The sequence below is a fragment of the Lates calcarifer genome, linkage group LG15 (assembly GCF_001640805.2).
Source record: "Lates calcarifer isolate ASB-BC8 linkage group LG15, TLL_Latcal_v3, whole genome shotgun sequence".
NCBI classification, from domain to species: domain Eukaryota; kingdom Metazoa; phylum Chordata; class Actinopteri; family Centropomidae; genus Lates; species Lates calcarifer.
In genome coordinates, this window is record NC_066847.1 from 22,677,677 (window position 1) to 22,699,778 (window position 22,102).

At 46.0% G+C, this 22,102-nt stretch overlaps 1 protein-coding gene across 3 annotated transcripts in view; it reads left to right on the forward strand.

The window, feature by feature from the left end:
- The window catches only part of kirrel3l (kirre like nephrin family adhesion molecule 3, like), a 33,558-nt gene extending 11,836 nt beyond the window's left edge, over positions 1-21,722 (forward strand). The window contains exons 2-15 of one of the 3 annotated variants that reach the window (XM_051075854.1): positions 9,561-9,713; positions 10,355-10,504; positions 12,557-12,714; positions 14,161-14,311; positions 14,472-14,577; positions 14,822-14,970; positions 15,111-15,238; positions 16,566-16,692; positions 16,845-16,945; positions 17,649-17,847; positions 18,643-18,762; positions 18,898-19,007; positions 19,174-19,263; positions 19,391-21,722. In XM_051075854.1, coding sequence (XP_050931811.1) covers positions 9,561-9,713; positions 10,355-10,504; positions 12,557-12,714; positions 14,161-14,311; positions 14,472-14,577; positions 14,822-14,970; positions 15,111-15,238; positions 16,566-16,692; positions 16,845-16,945; positions 17,649-17,847; positions 18,643-18,762; positions 18,898-19,007; positions 19,174-19,263; positions 19,391-19,885 — 2,237 coding nt within the window. In that variant the 3' untranslated portion in view covers positions 19,886-21,722. Of the gene's footprint in view, positions 1-9,557; positions 9,714-10,354; positions 10,505-12,556; positions 12,715-14,160; positions 14,312-14,471; positions 14,578-14,821; positions 14,971-15,110; positions 15,239-16,565; positions 16,693-16,844; positions 16,946-17,648; positions 17,848-18,642; positions 18,763-18,897; positions 19,008-19,173; positions 19,264-19,390 lie in introns of all 3 variants that reach the window. The other 2 variants (XM_018687751.2, XM_018687761.2) reach the window with 2 other exon arrangements.
- The last annotated feature ends 380 nt before the right edge of the window (positions 21,723-22,102 follow it).

The window sequence follows — 22,102 nt, forward strand, 5'->3', positions numbered from 1 at the left end:
TTGGTAAAACAGTCACATAGCACACATCTGCCCCCACTGCAAACCACACATTCTTCATCCAATGTAAGACCCCACAGAAAAACACACACACACCCTGTAACAGACCGCACAATGAAGTGTTTAAGTTCATCAAGCCGTAGACTTTAGTGCAGCCGGTATAAGGTGTTAAAGGCCATGCAGGGGTCAAGAGCCCAACCCACGGCATTCTCTGCCATGATACATCCCAACACACAGCCGCCATATGTCCAGGGTTTTGCAGTCAATGAGCCAGCTCACCCAGCGTGACAAAGACTATTCACACCCAGTTGACTCTCAGGAAATCTGCAATGCCATGGTGAGATTAGGACAGAATGCAGCACTAGTCCAGCCAGTGGCCGTTACAGAAAAACAATAGACTGGAAGGTACAGAGGAGTAAAAGAAGTGTCAGGGAAAAGGGTACACAGACAAAGAACTTTACAAAGCACTTTGAGCAGATAAACCTAAGACTGATCTTGCCCTCAGCTTTGCCGCAGCTCCATCGTTTGCCTCCATCAAAGCCCCCCGAGACTCTGCCGGCACACTCTGCCCCCGTCACTCACAACTCCGTTAATAAGGCCAGCAGTAAACGCCAGGAAAGATATGCAGGGATGAAAGATCCTTCTCTCATGTTCTCACTTTGAGGATGTGTTTCCGGGGGGGTGGGGTGGGGCGGGGGTGAGGAGGGGGATGCAGCTTTATAGAGTAATGCTGCATTTTAATAGAAACAATAAACCCACCCGCTTATAAAATAATATTTTGTGTCCCATATCCTGTTGTGTAGAAGCTCTGGGGACTTTTGGCAGATATGAAACCCCACCCCACCCCCACCTCTGCTAAGCTTAAGGTATAGAAGAAGCCCATGCCAAAGAATAAAGTGTGCCGCGCTCCTGGGGGAGGGATACATCACACACATATTCTTTCACTGCAGCGATTAATATCGGGGAAAAAAAAGGTCAAACTTGACTTGAAACGGTCCAGTATATCACAGTTACATTCGGAGCCTACATTTCATACATCAATCCATGCTGTGATGTCTCATCAGCCTGGTCACACAGGAGAGACCCACAGTGCACATTATCAAAGATTGATAGGGTGTCCTAGTTAAAGACAGGGGGAGGAGAGATGACTGGTTAGTGAAGGGAACATTGCATTACCCACAGACTTTTCAGAGGTGTCGATTATGGGTCGCATGGCCTCCCGCAGCCCCAATGCAAACATCACCACCATACAGTTGGCAAATGTTTCGCCGGGCTTCGCTCCCCTGACCCTCCAAGATGTATGGGGGAACTTGCAAATGCAGCATTTTGAGGTCAAAGCTCTCACACTGTCTCCGACCGTGCTGGCAGTGTCTCAGGAAGCTCGAGACAAGAAGCTGATCCTTCCATCTCCTCCCATCCGCCCTCTTCCTCATTCTCCCCTGCAACGGAAGACAAAACAAACTGACAGAACAAACAGGCAGATTATCCTAAATCCTTTTTTCTCGAGCACACACCCTAACCATCTCTTATATCCACTGTTCACCGTCATCCTACCCGTTTCTTGTTCAGAGTGCTTGCTTAATAATTAATTGATTAATTAGTTCGCTCATTAATCATTTATTCATTAATCATGGCCTGATTTTTCTAGAGGAAGCGGCACAATCTGAAAAAACCCTGACTTCACATTTCACTCTAATTATGCTCCTTTACTAATCAACGCTTAAGAAATGGAGTTTCAGGAAATTAGTTTTCCCCTTCCCTTCTTTTTCTCAACACAAAGCAGGATGTATTGAGGTCGGCAGGTAACATCCCCCCCCCTTCCCTTTCTTGTGTTCTGGAAGCTCTTAGTCATCACTAATTTTATGGGAATGTTTCAAGTTATGGACAATCTGATGAACAGAATAAAAATTTCATGTTAAATTAAAAACTTGCCTTTTTCTCCACCTCCGAGATGGAAAAGAGAAGAGAAATTCCGGTCACAGACAAACCACAGACATTGATTAATAAATGGCAATTTGAAAGCCGTTTGTAAGAGCAGAGAGGTGGCAGCATTGTGAATCACACACTTATTGTTTTCACTGGATCCACGGCTCTCACGGGAGAGGCGGTAATTTGTTTAATCACCGACAGTTATGTTCTCTGGACAGAGAGATGGAGACGATAGGAGAGTTCAGAAATATCTTCTGTAATGTGGAGCATGAGAGGGAAAGTGACGAAAAACAATTTAAACAGGTTTAATTAGAAATGTGTTTGTGCCTTTGTGTTCCTGTTGGATGCAGAGTTCACAACACAGCTCAGCTGCTTTCTCTGAAGAGCCTCTTGTCAGCTGCTGACAAAAAAGAATTATGCATCAAATTAAAGAGAGCTCCAGTGAAATGGAGGCAAGTCGGGCATTAACCTCTAAGCTTTAAAAAGCACACATATTAAGCAACACTAATGAGACTCTCATTGAGCTAGCTGTGTTTTATATTCAAACACACAAAAGCACAGCTTTGACTTCAATGTGCCATTGCTGCTTCTGAATGAGGTTCTCTCTCTTATTCATCTCACCAGCAGCAAACACTGCAGAAGTGAACAATAGCGTAGATGGCCCTTTTACTCTAATGAGATGCATACATTTACAACATTACCACCCTCATTAAAAAATAATAATAATAAAGGGGAAAAAAAAGTATTAATTATGAAACGCACTACTTCCTATCGTGAAGAGCCAAGGGGGTCTCCACTGGGCTCAATTAGGAAGAGTAGGCCGCAAATCCCTAGACTAAATTAATTGACACCCCAGGGCATTAGGCCCATAGTCCCAGTACAGAATCTATGTAGAGAATTCCTTTGTTTTCATTTCCACTGCCTTTTAGAAAAAGCAAGAGATGGAGGCAATTTTAACATTATCTCTTCATTGTTTTATGGATTTTAAATCTATTATTTATATATATATTTATTTATTTTGTTTACTTGTCATGTCTGCAACTGGGAAAAAGACCCCCCCCCCCTTTTTTTTTATTCATGTCCCATCTTTGAGTTGCCTCACTGTCACATGTTGCGCACCATTGCTGTTTTATCCACCATGTCAGCTGTTATGCACACACTGAACTAGGGCTTTTGCAAACAGCACAAGAAGTTAATGATTTAAAAGCACAGTAAATTATACTGAAAGCCCTTCCATCCAAACACTGTTGAAAGAAGGGGAGGGAGCCAGAGAGGAAAATTGGGATACAGAGACAGAAAGAAAAAACAAGAGAGCGGGAGAAGCAAAGAGAGGAGAGAGAGAGAGAGAGAGAGAGAGGAGAGGGAGGGGCAGAAAAGGGCTGGAACTGTGACACAGATCCAGCCAGCAGCTGTCTTGCAGTTAAAACACCAGGGGGTAAGCAGGAACGAAATGACAAGACTAGCTCAATCAACATCTTGTCAACACTGCTGGCTGATGTGTACAGACAATTTCATACCGCCACCACTGACTCCCTCCTCTTTTCTCTTCTTTTTTTATATGGCTTTTTATTTCCTGTCCTCCTGCCAGCCAGCCAGTCACTTGCTATCTGTCTACATGGAGTCAGCTCTCAGCTCTTTGGCTCTTGGCTTCAGAGTGGGGGAGCTGTTTAAAAGCTGTGCTAGAATTATACTCAGAGAGATGCTTCTGCCCACTAGAAACCCTAAAGATATGGGGCTGTGACAGTGAGCGTGCATCTATGTGTGTGTGTGAGTGAGCCGCAAGTGCGAGAAGACAGTACAAGAATGAGTGTATTTATGGCACATTGTCGGGCACTGCAGCACAGTGAGTGCGCTATCCATTCACATACGCTCACACACTGACTGTGTCACATCAGCACTCTTGGCCCCCCCCCACCCCCCCACCCCACTTCAGCCTCCTCCCTTTTTTTCCCCTCTCTTTCTTCTTCTACTTGTATGCATACCACTCTATTACTCTATCCACTGCATCTGTTGTAGCAGGTACCCAGGGAGAAACTCTGCCGCTGCTCGCCCATGCGATCAGCCTCACTGCTGCCCTGATGTGTGCAGCGCCCTATTCCAGCAGAGAAAAACCTCGTGGTGACAGCCTCGGAGACAGACTGATTACAGCGTTCCATCAATCCCCTCTCAGGCCCGCTCCTTTGCAATTGGAAGCTGACAGGAGCCCACTTTTTCCATTTTTACCTTACCTCAGTTTTTCCTGTCTTTCTAACATGTAGTGGCTCTTTTTTTCTGTTGCCCCCCCCCCTCCACCCCCCAACCTGCTTTCTTGAGTGTTGTGTTGACAAGCTGACACAAACCCCTGTGATTTTCACACTGGGGGATGCAGAGAGTGAGAGAAAGGGACATGGGATACAGGATGGAGAAGAGGAAGCGATGGCGGAGAGGAAGTGCAAGGGAAAAGCTGGCAAGAGATGACAGCTGACACGGAGTCTGGAAAAGAGGAATGATGGCAGAAAGAGCCATGGAAAAAGCAAATCAACAATTAGTAACACCTTATGTAATTCTCAAAGGGGGCCTGCTAGGCATTGATCTCAGGGATCATGGTTTACTGACTGTAGACGTATGAGTGATAAACAGAGGAATGAGAGGATGGGGCTGGATTGTGGAGAGATTCAGGAATGGAGGAGAATGCCCCGGGTGGGGGTATCAGCAAAGCAGCAGGGAGGCAGTGGCGGCGGCGGCGGTGGTGGGGCCGGGTGGATGAGCGGGTCCACTCTCTCTCTAAAAAGGGTCTAGGTCTGAGCCAAGATTTCCACAATGGAATAAAGGCTGAAAGGGTAGGCTAGGAGGATTAAACTCTGGCAAAACAGCTCTTAAAAAGCTGTTAGACTGCAATTTGGGCACAAAAAACGCAGAATGGGAGAATAGATAGTGAGAGTCAGTGGGTGGGAGTGCAGCTGGAATGCAACGTGGGAGAGAGAAAGGATTGAAGAGAGGCCTGGCCGCATTAAGGTATGAGAGAGGAGGGCCATCTGCACAGGCGTAAGCTGAAGCTGTTTGCAACAGTCCGAGTGGCAGAAAAAACACAGAGGTAGCTCACATATGTAGTGCATGTGTCGGGTGCCACAAGTTGGTGGGTGGTATCTGCCACTGTAGTCCTCCCACCTCGCACCCCTTCAAGCCCTCAGAAGTTCTGAAGGAGTCGTGGTAATGAGCTTAGTAGCCAGATCAAACATGAGATGGGTGCACTGTCTCCCATTGGGACGTACTCTTTGGTTCAGCTACCTCAGCACTACTGTCTGTTTGTATATACACACGTACACAAGCGCACGCACACACACAGGAAGAGGAAGACAAAAGAGCCTGACTCAAAACAAAGGGATAATAATTCCATACAGAGAGAAATGGAGCTTGCATTTTCCAGCCCGATTTAGAAGCCTTATCTAGACAAGGCACAATGGATGGCATTTGGGGAAAGGGGTTGTTTATTCCAAGCTTGACACTTTTTTGCCAATTGCCTTGTTTTGTGCTTTTTTGTTCTGTTTTTCCTCCCCGTTTTCTCCTCTCTGGCTCTTATTGTGGAAAACTCACACCACCAATCGGGCTTGGGCAAGTAGATATTGGGCGCTATTTTTTAACATTTTGAATTATTACTGCACGGAGCAAATTGTCCAGTCAAGTTGAGAGCACTTATATTTATAGAGCCCACAGGACTGGATGTTGCACTCTTTGCTCTGGATGGGAATGAGGACATGGAATAAAATCAGGACTAAAATAGGGACTCTCTGCAAACGCAGCTTGGAGCCTCTTAGAGTAAATGAACATATGCAGTTGAGTGTCATTGTAAAAATGCGGGGAAATGGACAGAGTGCATCGCCTGAGCTGTTACAAACAAGAGAGTCTGATGTTATTTTATGTTTTATTGAAGAACCTGACTTTCTGAATGCTGTGTTAAATTGACTTATGACCTGGAATGTTTTTTTTTTTTTTTTTCCTGGTCAGATTACCAAAATGCTGTAACAGATTATGACTGTGGTAACTTGGTAGTAAATGCACTGTACTGTGTGTGTTAGAGCCACATTTTATCTAAAGGTCATCCGCAGTGCCATTATCTTTCTCAGTCTTTAGCATCATGGCCAACTCTTCTACACATTTTCAGTGCACACACACACACACACACACACACACAGCGACTGGTTCAATCTAATTCTATCAAGGCAGATGTCCAGTGGTGGACGGATCATTGCTGACATCTGTCCATCTCTTCCTGATCCCTCCTGATGTGAATGTATCTCTATCAGTTTGGATGAAGGAGAGAGAGAGAGAGAGGGGGAGAGTGCAGGCTGTGCCAGGGTCGACGCAAAGCTCTTTAATAGGTTGTGTCCAAGTCAGAGAGGCTGTTTTTGCACTTAACTCCGACCATGTGACGGGAACAGCAATGTCACTGTGTCAAAGTAACTGCTAAATGTGCCCTCCGGTGCCTGACAAGTTGCTTTCCCTATTAACACTGCCCCACCCTCCGCACTCGTTCACACATGCAGATGCACACACATACGCACAGACATAAACATACATAGTGCATTTCCAGATAGGGCAAACACACACTTATAACGCACTGGGCTCACACAGTCGGGGCAGAAATGCACACACACATAAACTTAGCCCCATGTGCATCCAGTGGCGTGAAATGATATTCCATTTTGAGAAATCCGGATTAAAATGTATCAGGCCAAATGTGTTTTGACCTTGTTACTAGGGGATGGAAAACCACACACACACACATATATATATAGACACACACATACACACAGCAAGGTAAGAAACAGAGTAAATGTTGTATTTTCTGTGACTGGGACTTGTAAATCTAAATTTTAACTTCATTTAAAGCAACATTAAGCACACCACATGTGGCACATCTAGTATACATTTGCACATATTTACCTGCATAACATTCGAGTAGACATGCTGAATGAATAAACTCACATCCACCGCAGAGATGTTGGGATTTCAAAGGGGTTTTAAAATCTTTCTTTTGGAATGCAATTCATTTGCAGCCAGCTCCTCGTTTTTTCGAGTCTGGCGAAAACACCAAAAGCTATGGCGTTGTGTTTTCTGTACATGCGTGCGGGTACATGACACTATAGAACACCAAGAACAAGCCTCTTCACACCCACAGCTTCAGTACTTCTTCTGACTGCCTCTCCTCCACTGTTTCTTTGTCTGGTTTCTGTTCCTCCCTCTCTCCCCGTCAGAAATGTATTCATGTAATTAAGCTGCTAATACACCGTCAAAGAATTGTCTAATTCAGCAAGGAGGAATTAAAGGAATCTGGCATGAGTCATTAGCCAGTCGAGATGTTCTGTTGAGCATTTTCAATAAGGGATCTGGAGAGCAATGAATCACTCATATGGTGTGAAGACATTCGCTATAGTACATAGCTCTGTGCTCTATATTTGTATGGCTGCATATGCATGTGTGTGCGCGCGTAGTGTTAATTGCCATATGTGAGCATGAGAAATTGTATGTGGGAGGGGGTAGAGAAAAACAATTCAATGCATGTAATCCATCTGAACAATCAACCAATGCAGTGAATTATTACCCATTGTAAACATTTAGATACTCTGGGCAAGATACTTAATTGCAATCAATGTTTGTACTGTTGCAAGTACAAAGAGGAAAATCCCTAACTCACTCTGCAAGGGGAGGCATATGCAAACGCTCAATAGCTCATAAAGACAGAATGTAAGGGACAGGCAGGCAGGCTGTAAGAGAAACATTTCTGAGGGTATGACGGGAAAATGCCAGCCTTCGCTAAACACCTAATAGCCTGAGCCAGAAGACGTTTCACTTCTCATTGACGCTCTCAAATTGGTCTCTTTTGATCCGCAGTGTGTGACACACATACAGTACCTGTTTGCACCCACAGCTCAATAGGCTTTTCAAACACTTTGGTAAAAATGATGTACAGAGACACGTTATTGGCAAGCCAACATGCATTGTTCCCTGATCTTTTTTATTCTGCTCAGCCATCTATTAACACCTCTTTTTGGCCCAGATGGAGAATTGGAGAGAATGGTTGCACGTTTGAAAATGGGTTTTGTGGTGGTTCTTGAGAACCGCGACGGCCTGGAGCCGTGGAGAACTCACGTTCCTGATGAGCTCACTGTTTGGCGGCTTTAATTGTGCTGTTGTGTGACGGCAGGCAGGAGGGTGCAAAGGGAGGGTGGTGGTGGGTGTGGGGGGCGAGGGGCAGGGTTCAGTCCATGATGCAGCCCGAGATGAAGTGGATAATTGAGTGCGGAATAAACACAGCCAACAGCCTCGGAAGCCCCCCCTTTCAAAAAGAAAGAAAAACTAGAGAGAATGGAGCGAGAGGGAGAGGGGGAAGAGATGTGGAAAGAGAAAAGGGGTGAGAGAGAGAGAGAAAATCCCAGCTACCCTCTGGGGGGGGAAAGCTGCTATTGAAAAGCTATTAAACTTGCATTTAGCAGGATTGATTGGAAATGAAGAGGCCTATTAAAAGAGAGGGACAAGGGGACAATAGCGCGTCTCTGGCCACCGTATGTTGCCCTCCTTTCAGCGGCTTTCTTTGCCGGGGGGGGGGGGGTAACCCTGTCTGTTTAAGCGCTCCCACCAAGAGAAGTAGTTGGGGGGGGGGGCGCTTAGCACTGGCTGAATAGAACCCTCTTTATCTTCCTCTGCCCCCCTTCCCTTCCATTCTCCACTGAGCAACAAAGAAAGAGAGAAGGAGAATGAGGGAAGGGTTTTTTTTAAGTCCTCTTCCCAAGTCACACACAGACACCCCATTTCGAAAGCCAACCAACTGCCTCTCTCCCTCTCTCCTCCTACCTTCCCCTACGGATTAGTTACCTCTGGAGTGTTGCCATCTTCCCCTGCCAGTAGGGTTTGTAATACTCAATCTTTAGCATAGTGGCACAAACAGTTGGAACCGCGGATCCGTATTCACGCTGCGTTTCAGTGCGTGTATGAAGGCAGGCCAGCCAATCCGGTGAGACTGCGTGCCATACTTAAACACAGCAGCGGAACGGCGGCAGGTGTCTCCGCTGACTTTCAGCAGGCTCAAACGGATGGGTCCCCCGGGAACTTTAATGGAGTTTTGATTGTTTAACATCCATTTTTACAAAAAAGCACACTGAAAGAGTGGCAGATTTTTCTCCCCCAGAAGTATGCTTGCTTCATGTCAGCAAGCATACAACCATATGGTCTTGGGAAAGAGTTAAATAAGTTATGAGGCGCAGCTGACTCTTCCTCTTAGAGGCTACATTTATGGGGAAGAAAATAATATTTTCACACATATCAGCCTTGTCAGTTCTCTCAGCGAATGCCATGAAAACAGTAGAGTGAGCAGACCAGTTCACGAGAGTCTGCTCTCTTTCATGCTTACTTTTTTCTCCACATCCCTTACAGTGCAAGTTTCACTTTTCTCATGCTACATCTCTGCTGGCACTGCAGAAACGTACTGCCATTACACTCTCTGAAATGCCATTAGCCGTGTTCTGCCTACCTATATATTTCATAGCTATTTTGTGAATTTCAGTATGAATTGTCTATCTACCATCTTGGAAAATGTGAATTCTTAGAGATGTGATATTCAGTGTGCTTCTTTTTTCCCCTCTTCTCTCCCTCAGCAGCCACCCAAGCAGCCTACTTCTCCCAGCAGCCCCAGGACCAAGTTGTTGTATCCGGCCAGTCAGTGACTCTACCATGCGTCATTGTGGGCTACCGGGGAATGGTACAGTGGACCAAAGACGGCCTTGCACTGGGGGGAGAGAGAGACCTACCAGGTATTATCACCGACCTCTTATTTCTATCAGGCTGTCTCCCTCTCTCTCTTTTCTCCACTGCTTTCTGTGTGTTTATTGCTCTCTCTGTCTCTGTCTGTCTTACTACGATCAATGCCAGGTCTCATTAGAGACCAAGTCTCTCTCTGTCAACCGCTGAGGTTTTACACAAATGAATGGTAAGAGAACAATGTACTGCAGACAGGTCGGCCGCTGCTGCACACACCAAACTTTAATTTGTTGTTTAGCATTTTAAGGGTCTTGTAGGAAGGTGGATAATCAATTGGCTTTTGTCACGCACTGACATTTAAATGTGTGGCAGACCAGAGGGAAGGTGGAGAAGCTTCCTCTTGACCTTAGCCACCCCATCTTTATTGTGTCTGTGTTTAAAGGACAGGCTCCTCATGCAGCAGCCGTCTCACGTGTTGCATTTCCAGCCTCACGCTGCTCTGCTAACACTACGGCTCAATGCCTGGCACAGTGAGATGCTGCTTGCTTTCATTTGTGTCTTAAAGAGCCTTGCCACGTTTCCCTCGCCTTTGTTCGAGGCACAAGTCTGTTCATTTTATAGTCCTTTCATTATGTGTTTGTTGTTGGTTGGTTTGTTTGTCTCTGACTCTATTCTCTGTGCTGGCTTCACGCAGGCTGGACGCGCTATTCCTTAATGGGCGACCCGCTATCAGGCGAGCACAGCTTGCTGATCGATTCGGCAGAGTTGGCGGATGATGCGGTGTATGAGTGTCAGGCTACACAGGCGGCACTGCGCTCCCACCGTGCCAAGCTCACTGTACTAGGTAAGATACACAGCTCATACATGATCCTCACAGCAAGCCCTCGTGCCAAGGCCTGCAGGCTGGCAGTGCTTGGGAACAATTAGGGGAGTGTCTACATCACAAACTACAGGAGCATGTAGACAAATATACAAACAACAAATGTCTAATATGCAAAAACTAATCACTTTCAAAGCACAACTTAACATAGACAAATAAAAAAATATGATATTCCAGTGATTTGCAATTCATAGAATAATTTCTTATCACCACTCAAAGATAACCCAATCATAAATCTTGTTTCCTGGTAAAAAATCATGTCCTGAAAGCATAATTCAAACCAAGCGAGGCTCAGCCAAGAGATTGAGCTAGGGGAAAAAAAAAAAAAGGAAACCTCTGCTCTCAGTAGCGATAATCAAGACTGTGGACGTCTAGGATAATGTGATTGCTGCAGTCACAAATGACTTGCATAGTCGCTTGAAAGTCAGGGTCTGCATAGTTAGCACATTTTACAGTGAGCCACAACATTTGTCAACCGCAAGGCAGTTTGTACATTAACGTGATGTGAGTGATCTACTTCTTCACACAGACGTTCAGAGGTGGGGGGTTGGGGGGTGGAGGAAGAGGAGGAAGAGGGGGAGGAGGGGGAGGGCTAGGTCTTGTGGGAATTGGAATCGACAAAGCACTGCTGGCATCTGGTGGCATGCAAAGGAACATCACTCTATCAATTAGTCCTGTCATTCTGTCCATATTTTCACCCACAAGCAAGTATAATACAGGAGGAGAGGGAAAACTCAGAGGGAACACTTCACAACTTCCGCCAATTTATGCACGGATTTCGCCACAGAGACAGCCGTCCTTCAATCTATCTATTTGTTGCCATTAACCTGTGTTGAGTCTTAAGTTCATCGAGGCAAGGTGACGAACGGCACAGATCAGGTTGCCATGGAAAGATGAGCAGCTCGACATCACAGGCGGAATGTAGCATCATTTCAAGTAAATGAGCTGATTCAGATGGCTCACCTCTGTTCATCAGCCCACCTTTGTGTGTCTACTGTCACTGTCAAAGCTGCACAGAGTGGCACAAAGCAGCACGGTCATCACATGCCCACACACAGCCGTAAAGATGTTTGTGCGGGGGCTGCTGAGAAAGTTGATAAAGCCGTCACTTCTACATGAAATGCACTCTGAAAGGCTTGAGGGTTAGGGAGGGGGTTCATGAACATTATTTGCATTTCATAAAGCATTTTCATAAACATGAACATAATGAAATCCGGTGCGTGGCTTTCAGGAACCTGCGATTTATGTTTATGTGTGGACGTTAGGATGTTAAAGAGAGAAGTGGGCTTTTTCTGTACGTTTGTATGTGTGTGCATATGCCTGTATGTATGTGTGTGTGTGTGTGTGTGTGTGTAAATCAATGTGGCCAGATGAGACCAAAGCAATCCTGCACAGTCAAAGGAGTCAACGGCGGGAGTGCAGTCAGGGGAATCGGCATGGAAATTAAAATCACCTAGCACTCGGATTCCATTAGTGTCCGTGCCGCGGCAGCGGAAGGACCTCTGACAATTCAGATACACACAGTGAAATTGGTTCGGTGGAGGGAGTGAGAAAGGCCAGCACAAACCCCATGTTTACGCCTTCTCTTATTGGTTGGGGAGATAGACGCCTTCATCAGGGGTGGCACGCTTGGCTTGCCAGTGGTGCGTGCGAAACCATGCAAATAAATGAACAAATAAGCAATTCAGTTGAAACATCACTCTGCAACAGTAAGAGCAAATAGAGTAATAATGCTAGTCCCAAGAAAGGAAATAAATAAGGTTGAGTGTGTTTTTTTTCTCCAAATGACAACTGTTCCTGGGTTTTTCTGCTCCCTTAAACTACACCTTGTTAAACAGACACATGGACATAGAAAGATATTGTCTGCCTCTTTTGCTGTTGTGCCATATAAATGCTGAGCTAAGAGCAACAACAAGCAAACCACAATATCAGTATGACTTCTTTGTGACTCTGGCCTGGAGCTGCAGTTAGTTTTTTTTTTCTTGTTTTGAGTGGTATGTTTGTTCTGCTTTACAGTTCCTCCTTCAGACCCTGTGGTGGAGGGCGGCCCCATTGTACGTCTTAAGGCCCACACACCGCACAACCTCACCTGCAAAGCCTCAGGAGCCAAACCTGCTGCTGAGATCACCTGGTACAGAGACGGAGAGGTCATGGAAACTGCAATTTATTCCAAGGTACAGTGAGAACAGATCTTTGCCCGGAATTATCATTCAATCACTAACACCCACACAATGTTACAAAATGTAACAGCAGGCAGAATAAATACAAAGCAATTCAAAACAGAAATATTTTCTCTTAGGGTAAAATACACCCTCTCTTTTTCTTCCATTCCTCCTCCTCTATTTTTTCTCATCTTTCTTCTGTGGCCTCTCACACGTTTTTTTTCCCTCTATCACCAACCTTCTCTCACAAGATTTGTTCGCTCACTCTCTGCAGTCCCCCTCCCATTTTCACTCATGTCTGACCCCCTCCCCACCCCCGCCTACCCCTTCCTCACTCGCTAACCCCCCAGCCCCCCCTTGCTCGCTAATGCAGCGACACTACAGCATAACTGGAGCATGCCAAAGCTCAGACAGGCATGAGTGTTTCATACAGTAGAGTTTCTGCAGAGAAGAAATCACCCACAACAATGCAGAAACACAATGGGGATGTGCCGGAGCGTAAACCAGCCACGGCTGGGAAAGTGACACATTTTTCATGCTCCCTGACCACGCTAAACGACGCTAAACGCCACATTTAAGGAGGCGAGAGCCCGCAGTGAGAAGGGAGGGAAGAGGATTGGATGGGGGAGGGGGTGGGGGACGGAGGAGAGGAGAGGAAAAGAAAGAAAGGATATGGGGTTAACTGGTGAGATAGTTTCATGAAAAACAAGAGAGAATTTCCAACTTTGAGAAGTGAGACCAGGGATATATGCTTTGTCTGAGTGAGGGGTGGTGACAGGGAGTGACGTGATTTGATCTAGCATAAAAATGCTTTTTGTGTGTCTGGCTGAGGAAGTGAAAGGCCTGGTCCATTGATTTGGCTGTCCAGGGAAAAGGCTCAGCTTGTCCTTGCTCTTTTCCAAAGATATGTGACACTTCTTCCTCACTGTCACCACCCAAAAAAAAAAAAAAAACAGACACACAGGCACCTTGGCCATCACAGTTTTTTTTCCTTGTGCGCGTGTGTGTGAAGAAGAGAGGGAGAAAGTGAGAGAGCAGTGAGCCATATCCTCAGAATCTACACCTTTCCTCACTTAGGCGTATTGATTTCTGTGAGCAGTAAATAGATTTAAAAGATGATGACAAACAAGGAGAGCTGACGGGGAACACTCTCAGAAATGTGGGAACAGCACAATATCCCCTGCTGCATCATAAAATATATGATTTAACTGCCATGCCAAAGAACAGGATGGCAATTTTAATGCCTCACACATGAAAAAATAAGACCCGCAGTGTCACAGAGATACTCCTAAGTGGTGCGATCGCAAATGGCAAGTGACTTGCTTGTGCGACACTGAGCTGATTTTCAGTTCTCCTCGACCGTAACAGAGTCTCTTTTTAAAAGCATAGTCTGAAAACTGTTGCTTGGACTCCCAGCAGCATCTAACAGTTACTCTGCATCGTTGCCCAACTCTACAGACACTGATGGAGGATGGGAAGAGGGAGGCGGCTGTCAGTATGCTTCCAATTGTACCGGAGGACAGCGACTCTGGACGCACCTACACCTGCAGGGTTCTTAATCCAGCTGCCCCCGCTGGACGACAGACATCGGTCACTATCAACGTCCAGCGTGAGTGTCCTGGCAACAGCTTGCCATACAAAAACAACCATTGCAGCATTGTAGTAGTGTGCATGCTATGCGCTGTAATCTGTAAAGCACATTTAAATCTGTTGCACAAGTTCTATGTCATTTACTTGTGTCAGTAACATGAGGGTTTTCCTACTCACAGACCCTCCTTCAGTGACACTATCAGTCCAGCCTCAAACTGTGACCGAGGGAGCCAAGGTTCTCTTCATCTGCTCTGCTTCGGCTAATCCTGAGATCACTGGATACAGGTATCCATCCTTTGCTTTAATCTCAACTGTTCACCTTGATTGTACCCTGCAGTCTTTTAACTATATCAAAATATGATAGGCGTAGAGGAGTAGAGAAAACAGTAAGCATGGGCCGCTTTATTGGCAGCGCTTGATTGTGATTGGCACACGCCATGAATCCGGCTAATAGCCACTTTGACACGCATGGCTAAGTACCTTCCCTGAACTAATGCGGCTGTATAATGCGATTATTCGTCTGTCCCAGGTGGTCAAAAGGAGGAGTTCCCATCTCTGAGGCAAACGGGGACAGCCTTGAGGTGACGGTGGACTACTCCTACTTCACGGACCCCGTCTCCTGCGAGGTGTCCAACTCCGTGGGCAGCACCAATGTCAGCACCCTGGTCGATGTCCAATGTGAGTTTAACTTGAGGCAAACATTGTATACAGTGCGGCAGCTAAGCTGGGTATATTTTGAGATTTTCTAGAGGTATATGTTATTTTAAAAGCAGTCTCTTATTGATTGCATCTGGCTGTGTGTGTTGTTTTCACCCTAGTTGGGCCCAGACTGCTGTCGGAGCCAAAGCCAATGACAGTGGATATAGGGATGGATGCATCATTTACTTGCGCATGGACTGGAAACCCTCCTCTGACCCTGGCCTGGACCAAGCAGGGCTCTAGCGTGGTAAGGCAACAAGCGCTAGTCAACACTTTATCATGGCAGTAAAGCTTCAACACCATCCCTCAACGCCACCCCTCCAGAGAGAAACATTCACACATGGCCTTGAGGCATGAATCCTTCATACCACACCCCCACCCCACACACATACATTCTTTTTCAGGCTGTATCTTCAACAGCTACTCTCACCAAGTTCCCTAAGGGCTGAAGCCTCTGGCAGAAAACTGTCTGTCCACTGACAGATTCATTCAGCTTCATCAAAGCGCATGACATGCTGTCATAACTCCATCTCAATCAATCGATCAATCAATCAAATCAAGTCAACAAGTGAGCCAAGGTGTGGTTCAAACTAAATGAGTTACAACATGTCCAGAAACTTTTAGAGCAGCATCTCTGCCTCTCAGACATTAAAAAAAAAAGGCCCCGGCTGCACTTGAGTATCCATTTCCTCAAAGTCAATTTCGTAGGTGGAACAAATGGGACATTTCCACCTTCATTTTACATCATCCTGGTAAAAGTCTTTCACCGTGCACACACACACACACACACACACACACACACACACACACACACGCCATCAGTGGGGACATCCCATAGGAGCTTCTCTCCTGGCAACTAATATAATTTCTGAGGCGATGTTGGAGAACAACCCCCCCCCCCTCCGCTCCCCTGCCCTCCTCCTCCTCCTCCTCCTCCTCCTCCTCCCCCCTGGTAAAGAATACTTTGGGATGGCGTAAGTGGGCGCTGTCATCTCAAAGAGTGAATGCTTTCAGCCCCTCTAAGGGGAAACACGCAGACATTTTTCTAATCCACCCACCACCACTGTCCCTCACACAGCCACAAGTAATGGATTAATTGGGTTACTCTGTAAGTGTGTTGAAATAAAAAAAATAAAAAAATGGAGGGAGGGAGGGAGGGAGGGAGGGAGGAGGGGTAAATGGATTAATCACAGCTTGATGGAATGACAGGATCAATGAGCTAAGGAGTGAGTGAGTGTAGCAGCTCCAAAAGGGCTAGGGCCCACTCACACCATAGTACGCTCCGTTCTGTCCCCACTGCTTAATTACAACAATCTCCCCAGCAGCACGGTCACTCAGCGGTGGCTGGAGTGCTTAATGCTGTGATTAAAGCTCTTCACAATGAAATTAAACTCAAACCACCAGCGTTTGTTACAATGGTCAGCCCACCTCTGCGCTGCCTCCACAAAGAGTGGGCCTCTGATAAAGGGTCCCGCAGTCTCCTTTTGTCTGCCTCTTCTTACCACTGCCTCGCTCTTTCTCGCTCGTTCTCTCTCTAACACACCTCTCACTTGTCTCTCTGGATCTCCCACTAGGTGCTTAGCAATGGTAACACCTTGCAGCTGAAGGCTGTTACCCAGGAAGATGCTGGGACGTACACCTGCAAGGCCATTGTACCCCGGATTGGAGTCGCAGAAAGAGATGTCACTCTTACTGTAAATGGTGAGTGACTTCTTTTCAGATGTTGCTTCAGTGTTTGAAGCGATCTGTTGAATAAGACTGGTTTTGATCTGTATTTCAAGATATCCTTTTTCTTTTTTTCATTTCTCCTCTCTGCTCTCTTTGTCTTTCTTTTTGTCTTTTCCTCACATCAGGCCCACCTATCATCACAGCGGATGCCACACAGCATGCCATCAAGCACTCCAAGGGCAAGCTGGAGTGCCGGGTGGGAAGCAGTCCCCCGCCTGATAAGATTGTAAGTCAGCTTCTTATTTGTGTTGTGCGTCATTCGCTTATGTTTGGGAGCTTGCACGTTCCTCCTACCCACACCCGCAACAGAGCAATCACTGAATGTGGCTTTACCCCTGACCTCACCTTCACACCTTTGCACCAGCACATCTCCACCTCACACGCCAGCAAATACATTCACACACATATTCACAACTGTAATTGCACACACATTGACTAGAGAGATGTGGGGGGGGGGCTGTGGGAGACCGGCTTTCCTGCAGGTTTCAGCCGAACCACATTCAATTAGCGGCCCAAGAGGCATCACTCGGCTGACACTGTTGAACTGCTGAACATACGCTGGGCTGAGAGAGGATAATTAGGGTGTGAGGAGGAGTGAGAGACAGGTGCCCCGCTGGCCCCTGCGCTAGAGACGGCAGAGAGGAGCCTTATTTCATAGTGCAGCTACCTAACCCTCCTTAGGCCTCACCTGCAGGGCAGACGTGGGAGGCAGCTTAAACATGAGCCTGTGAGCCGTGTCAGCCGAGGAGCGCCTTAGAGGTCGGCAGAGGGAGAGCAGAACAGAGAGAGAAACTGGTGTTCAGTCAGCGGCGGGCGGGGATCTAAGGATAAACAGCCGCGCGGGAACTCCGCTTTGCTCGCCAGTGAGGAATCCTTCACAGAAAAGTGACTTACTACCCTGTTGTCTGTCCTCTTGCTCCTCTCCACAGGTGTGGACCTTTGGAGACATGAGCCTATCCTCCGGCTCCTCCGGTCGTTACTCAGTGCAGACAGTTACCAGCGACCATGGAGTCCTGTCTTCTCTGGTGCTATCTGAGACTCTGGCGCAGGATTTCCAGCTGCGCTACAACTGCACCGCCTGGAACCGTTTTGGCACTGGCACCGCCCTGGTCACACTGAAGGAGCAAGGTATATGCCAGAGCCCTGTATAGAAGTTAGAGTGATAGGCTCAATCCTTTGCCCGTGAAGAAGGGGGCCAGATTAGGTGAAAGCAGTGCTCCTGTTTTATGCTTATCTTAATTATACTCCTCCAATCGATATGATTTAATCAGCAGATGGTTCCTTTAATGAATATGTTTGCCCCATAACATAGATATTGATTGGGGACAAAAGTCAATTAGAGGAAGCCACATGTGTTCTGCGGTTGGACTCATATTCTCTATCACTGTCTCAGAGCCAAGTTCAGCATCTCAGGCTGCAGCCTCTTCAAGTGATCTCAAAATTAGGCAGTAGTACTACTACACTGATGCTAGTGGAAGCCTTTGTTGCAGCAGACACCAAAAATAAGGTCCTCACCATTAATTTACATCAACGTAGCAGAGTGGGGTCTCCAGAGAAATGGGCAGCAGTATCTCCTGGAATCTCTAATTAGATTACTGTCTATTGCTTCACTGCATGTCAGGCCTTGTTACCCTTCTTTCAGAGAGATTAGAGACAATAGCCAGGCCGTGGGATACTGGATCGCACCACAACGAACATACGCTAGCCGTGAGCAGGCCGTGGCTCACTGCAGATGAATTTATATAGGAGCTGGCGTTTCTGGGATTAGCAAGACAAATGGATGGATCTGTTTCTTTCTTTTGCTCTGATCTGCATGTTCTTGACACTGACACTCATTCTCACTCTCATTTCATCCCTCCCCTTCTCCTGACTATCCACCCCCACCCCCTACTCCACATTTTTCTTCTATTATTTGTATTACAGAAGCCTTGCCTATGTTGATAATTGTTGGTGGAGCAGTAGGTGGAGGCTGTGTCCTGCTTATCTGCGTCATCACCCTGGTCTCCCTCTGCTGCAGGCACACAGGCAAAGGTGAGCTCAATGGTTAGTATGGGCAAGAGGGTCCTCAGCCAATTCTTCAAATCAAATAGATTCAAGTTTTTTTCATTTGCAAGCTGAAAATTGAAAATTACAAGTTCACCTGCTAATATCAAGTTAAACACTTTTCAATCCCCTTAGGTAAGAGGTGCACTCGTCTTTCCAAGAGTGACATCAGAGTTCAGATTGTTCACAGTGATCACAACGCTACACGCGGCAATGATGACGAGGAGGATGTCAAAGAGCCCATGGTAAATTTCTTTGTTCTCTGTCGCTGCATGCCAGATGTCTCTACTGATGGTTAGGGAAAATTCTGCATTAACACTGTAACTTAATGCTCTCACTTTGTCTTGTTCTGACTCAAGTGATGTCCTGTTCATCCTAGTAATTCTTCAAAAATGCTTGGTCTTCCCTCAGGCTCCAAACAGCAGTGAGTCTCCTGGGACATCGCGTACAGAACACAGCGACCTTCTGGAAGAGGAGGAGGATGAAAGATCGGACATCAAGGTAAAACATAAAACACTTACTTGAAGAAACACTCTCAAAATAGCAAGTATGCATTATTTCCATCTATTATACATGATACTGTCAGTGAGTGAAGTTCATGAATTGTTTTTTTCTGTCCCTCTTAAAGGACCCCACCAATGGCTACTACAATGTCCGTGGCCACGAAGACCGCCATATCCGCAGCAGTGGATTCTCTGAATATGTGCCCAACTCTCGGCCAGTCTATACTCCGTCTCAGCTGCCCTCCCCTAGCCCCATGTACGGTCAGCATGGCTCACAGCCTCGTGTCTATGACTTCTCCCACCGATACGCAACCACCACAGCAGGCAGAACCTCATATGAACAGCAGCAAGCTGCCCAGCAGCAACAGTCTGCCCAGCCGGCCAGCATTTACCCCACTGACCCCCTCTATAGTGGCTCTGCTTACTTACCTGCCACCTACGGGCGCGCCTTCACCAGTTACGTTAAGCCGGCTTCCTATGAGAAGGTGGATGCGTATGACCAGTCTGATCAGGCCAGCAAGGTGTCCAGCTCGTCTCGCTTTTCTTACGCCTCCTCACAAGTGTCCTCCCAGCAGTCTGACTATGGCCGGCCCTCACAGCGTATGCAGACTCATGTCTGATCGGACAAAAAAAAAAAACAAAAATTGGAGAAAAGAAGAGTACAGGAGCAGTGAGTAGATAACTATTGTCACCTCCACATACATGTGTGGCTGGACTAACATGAACAGAGACTTTCTTTACATGGACGGTCCTTCAAGGACATTGTTTGGACAGTATTTGAAGGAAGTCATTGTGATTTAGGTTATGGGATAACCAACCTGTTGTGACGGATGGAAAGGATCTACGCTAATGCTAACTGTAGAGCTCCTGAGCTGGAGAATTCAGCAGACTGTGATGTTGAAGTCAAACTTATGATTACAGTGCGATACCTCACCAGGTTATCTCTACACGATGACCACCCAAACCTGTGGAGATATTCTGTCGCTGCAAAGGCCAACTAGAAAATAAATCAAATGCATCTCCTGAATTTTGGTGGCCAAAAACAACTGGGGTAACCTGTTTACCTGCATTCCAGAGTTTACTTTGTGTCAACACTAAATGTCAAACATGACCTCTAAAATACATTGAAAGAAGATACTCCAAGCTAAGACATATTTGAGGAAAAAAAAAAAACAGATGTGAACAACCTGTTGTTGTCTGTCATTTGATGTTTTGTTGGCATGCGAAAGGAATTCTAAGCACATTTGTGTCTCTATCATCAACAAAAGACTGAGCTATCCACAGAGACAGACAAAAACTATTCTGCACAACAGGCTAGCTCTACTGACCATCAAGTGCTACAGGCACTGTACTGTATGAAGAGTCTAATCATCAGTGGAATACCTCTGGCCTGAGCCGTATTCCCGGAGCATCCCCTGATAATAACCCTAACATGTTGGACTTAGCAGCATTGCTTAACAGTGGATAAAAGAAGGAGATATGAAGAGAATGTGTATTTTAGCCTTTGCTCTAATGAAGGGACTGTGTGTTAACTGTGTTGTACCAAGACGGACAAGGTGAGGCCATGAAAACCCAAAGATGGTGATAATTGTGGGGAGGGGGGGTGGGGGTCCTACACCCCGATACTGTTTTCTGCTGTGTTTTTCCGATTGTAAAATGAAGAGAAGGCTATTACCAGAACAATCAAAAGTGGTGGTTTTGAAAAAAATGGTGGCAATCTTGAACTTGAAATAAACTTGAAAATGAATGCAGCATCTTCAGCAGGCTCAGGTGGGGGTCAAGACATGTAAGGCAGTCCTTAATGTGGACCACACACTCTCAAGTTTTACAACTCAATCAAATTGTCTCAATATGTTTACAAGAAACAGTACTACCCTGAAACACTAAGTATCTGTACAAATGGCTGAGCCCATACTTTCTCTCTGTTGCATGCAAATGATGTGTCTAGTGAAAATCTTCAGCGTTTATATTCATGTCCATTTCATGTTTGAGACATTGGTTTTCTGCACCAGTCGGCCCAGTTGCATTCCTCTTCCTGGATGTTTCAGTATGAATGCCTGTACTGCCATTCGTCTAAAAAGCTGTTGCCAGGCAGCCTGATGAGAGAGAGCAAATGTCATTTAAAAGTGAAGAGGCAAACATCATCGCTTGTCTTTATTTTTATATTTTATATAAGCCTTAATGTACAGCGTGTAAGCTGCTCTATTGTAAAGTATCTTTATATACATATGTATCTATCTTGGTTGATTTATTTGGGTCCACAGATTTCCTTCTCTAAGTTGTTCATCAATCATTGAATGCAGTTACTATGCTTTTTTTTGGAACACAACTAATTGCCATTTGTTTGTTTATTCTTTTAATAATGTATTAAGAATTTTATTTGCTAAAAATGAGCTATCGTTGCTTGTACCTTTGTACACATATTTATATTTAAATAAAACCATTTCCGATAAAGAAGCGGCTGGTGTGAATCCTGAGAGTTAATCAGCCTGGTGAGTAGCTTCATTGGGCACAGAGAACAGTGACAAACAAAGCTTCCCATGTAGCAACAATGATGAATACATAAATTAGCAGCACTGTCTATGTTGATTTTCCTATTCCCCCAGTGGTGCACCGCTTTTAATGAAGACAGATGAGATAGCAGAACCCCCACTGTATGTGTATCCACCTCCCAAAGACGACATGCCCATCTCACAGGGTAATAGGATAGAGCTGTAACAAAGGTAGGTATTATCTGACAATATGAGTTCGTCTTGTCACCTCAGTTCCCCAGGTAGGCACGCTGCTCACAATGGGGAGGAGAGGTACATGCTCATTACAGTTCTACTGCGAGGAGT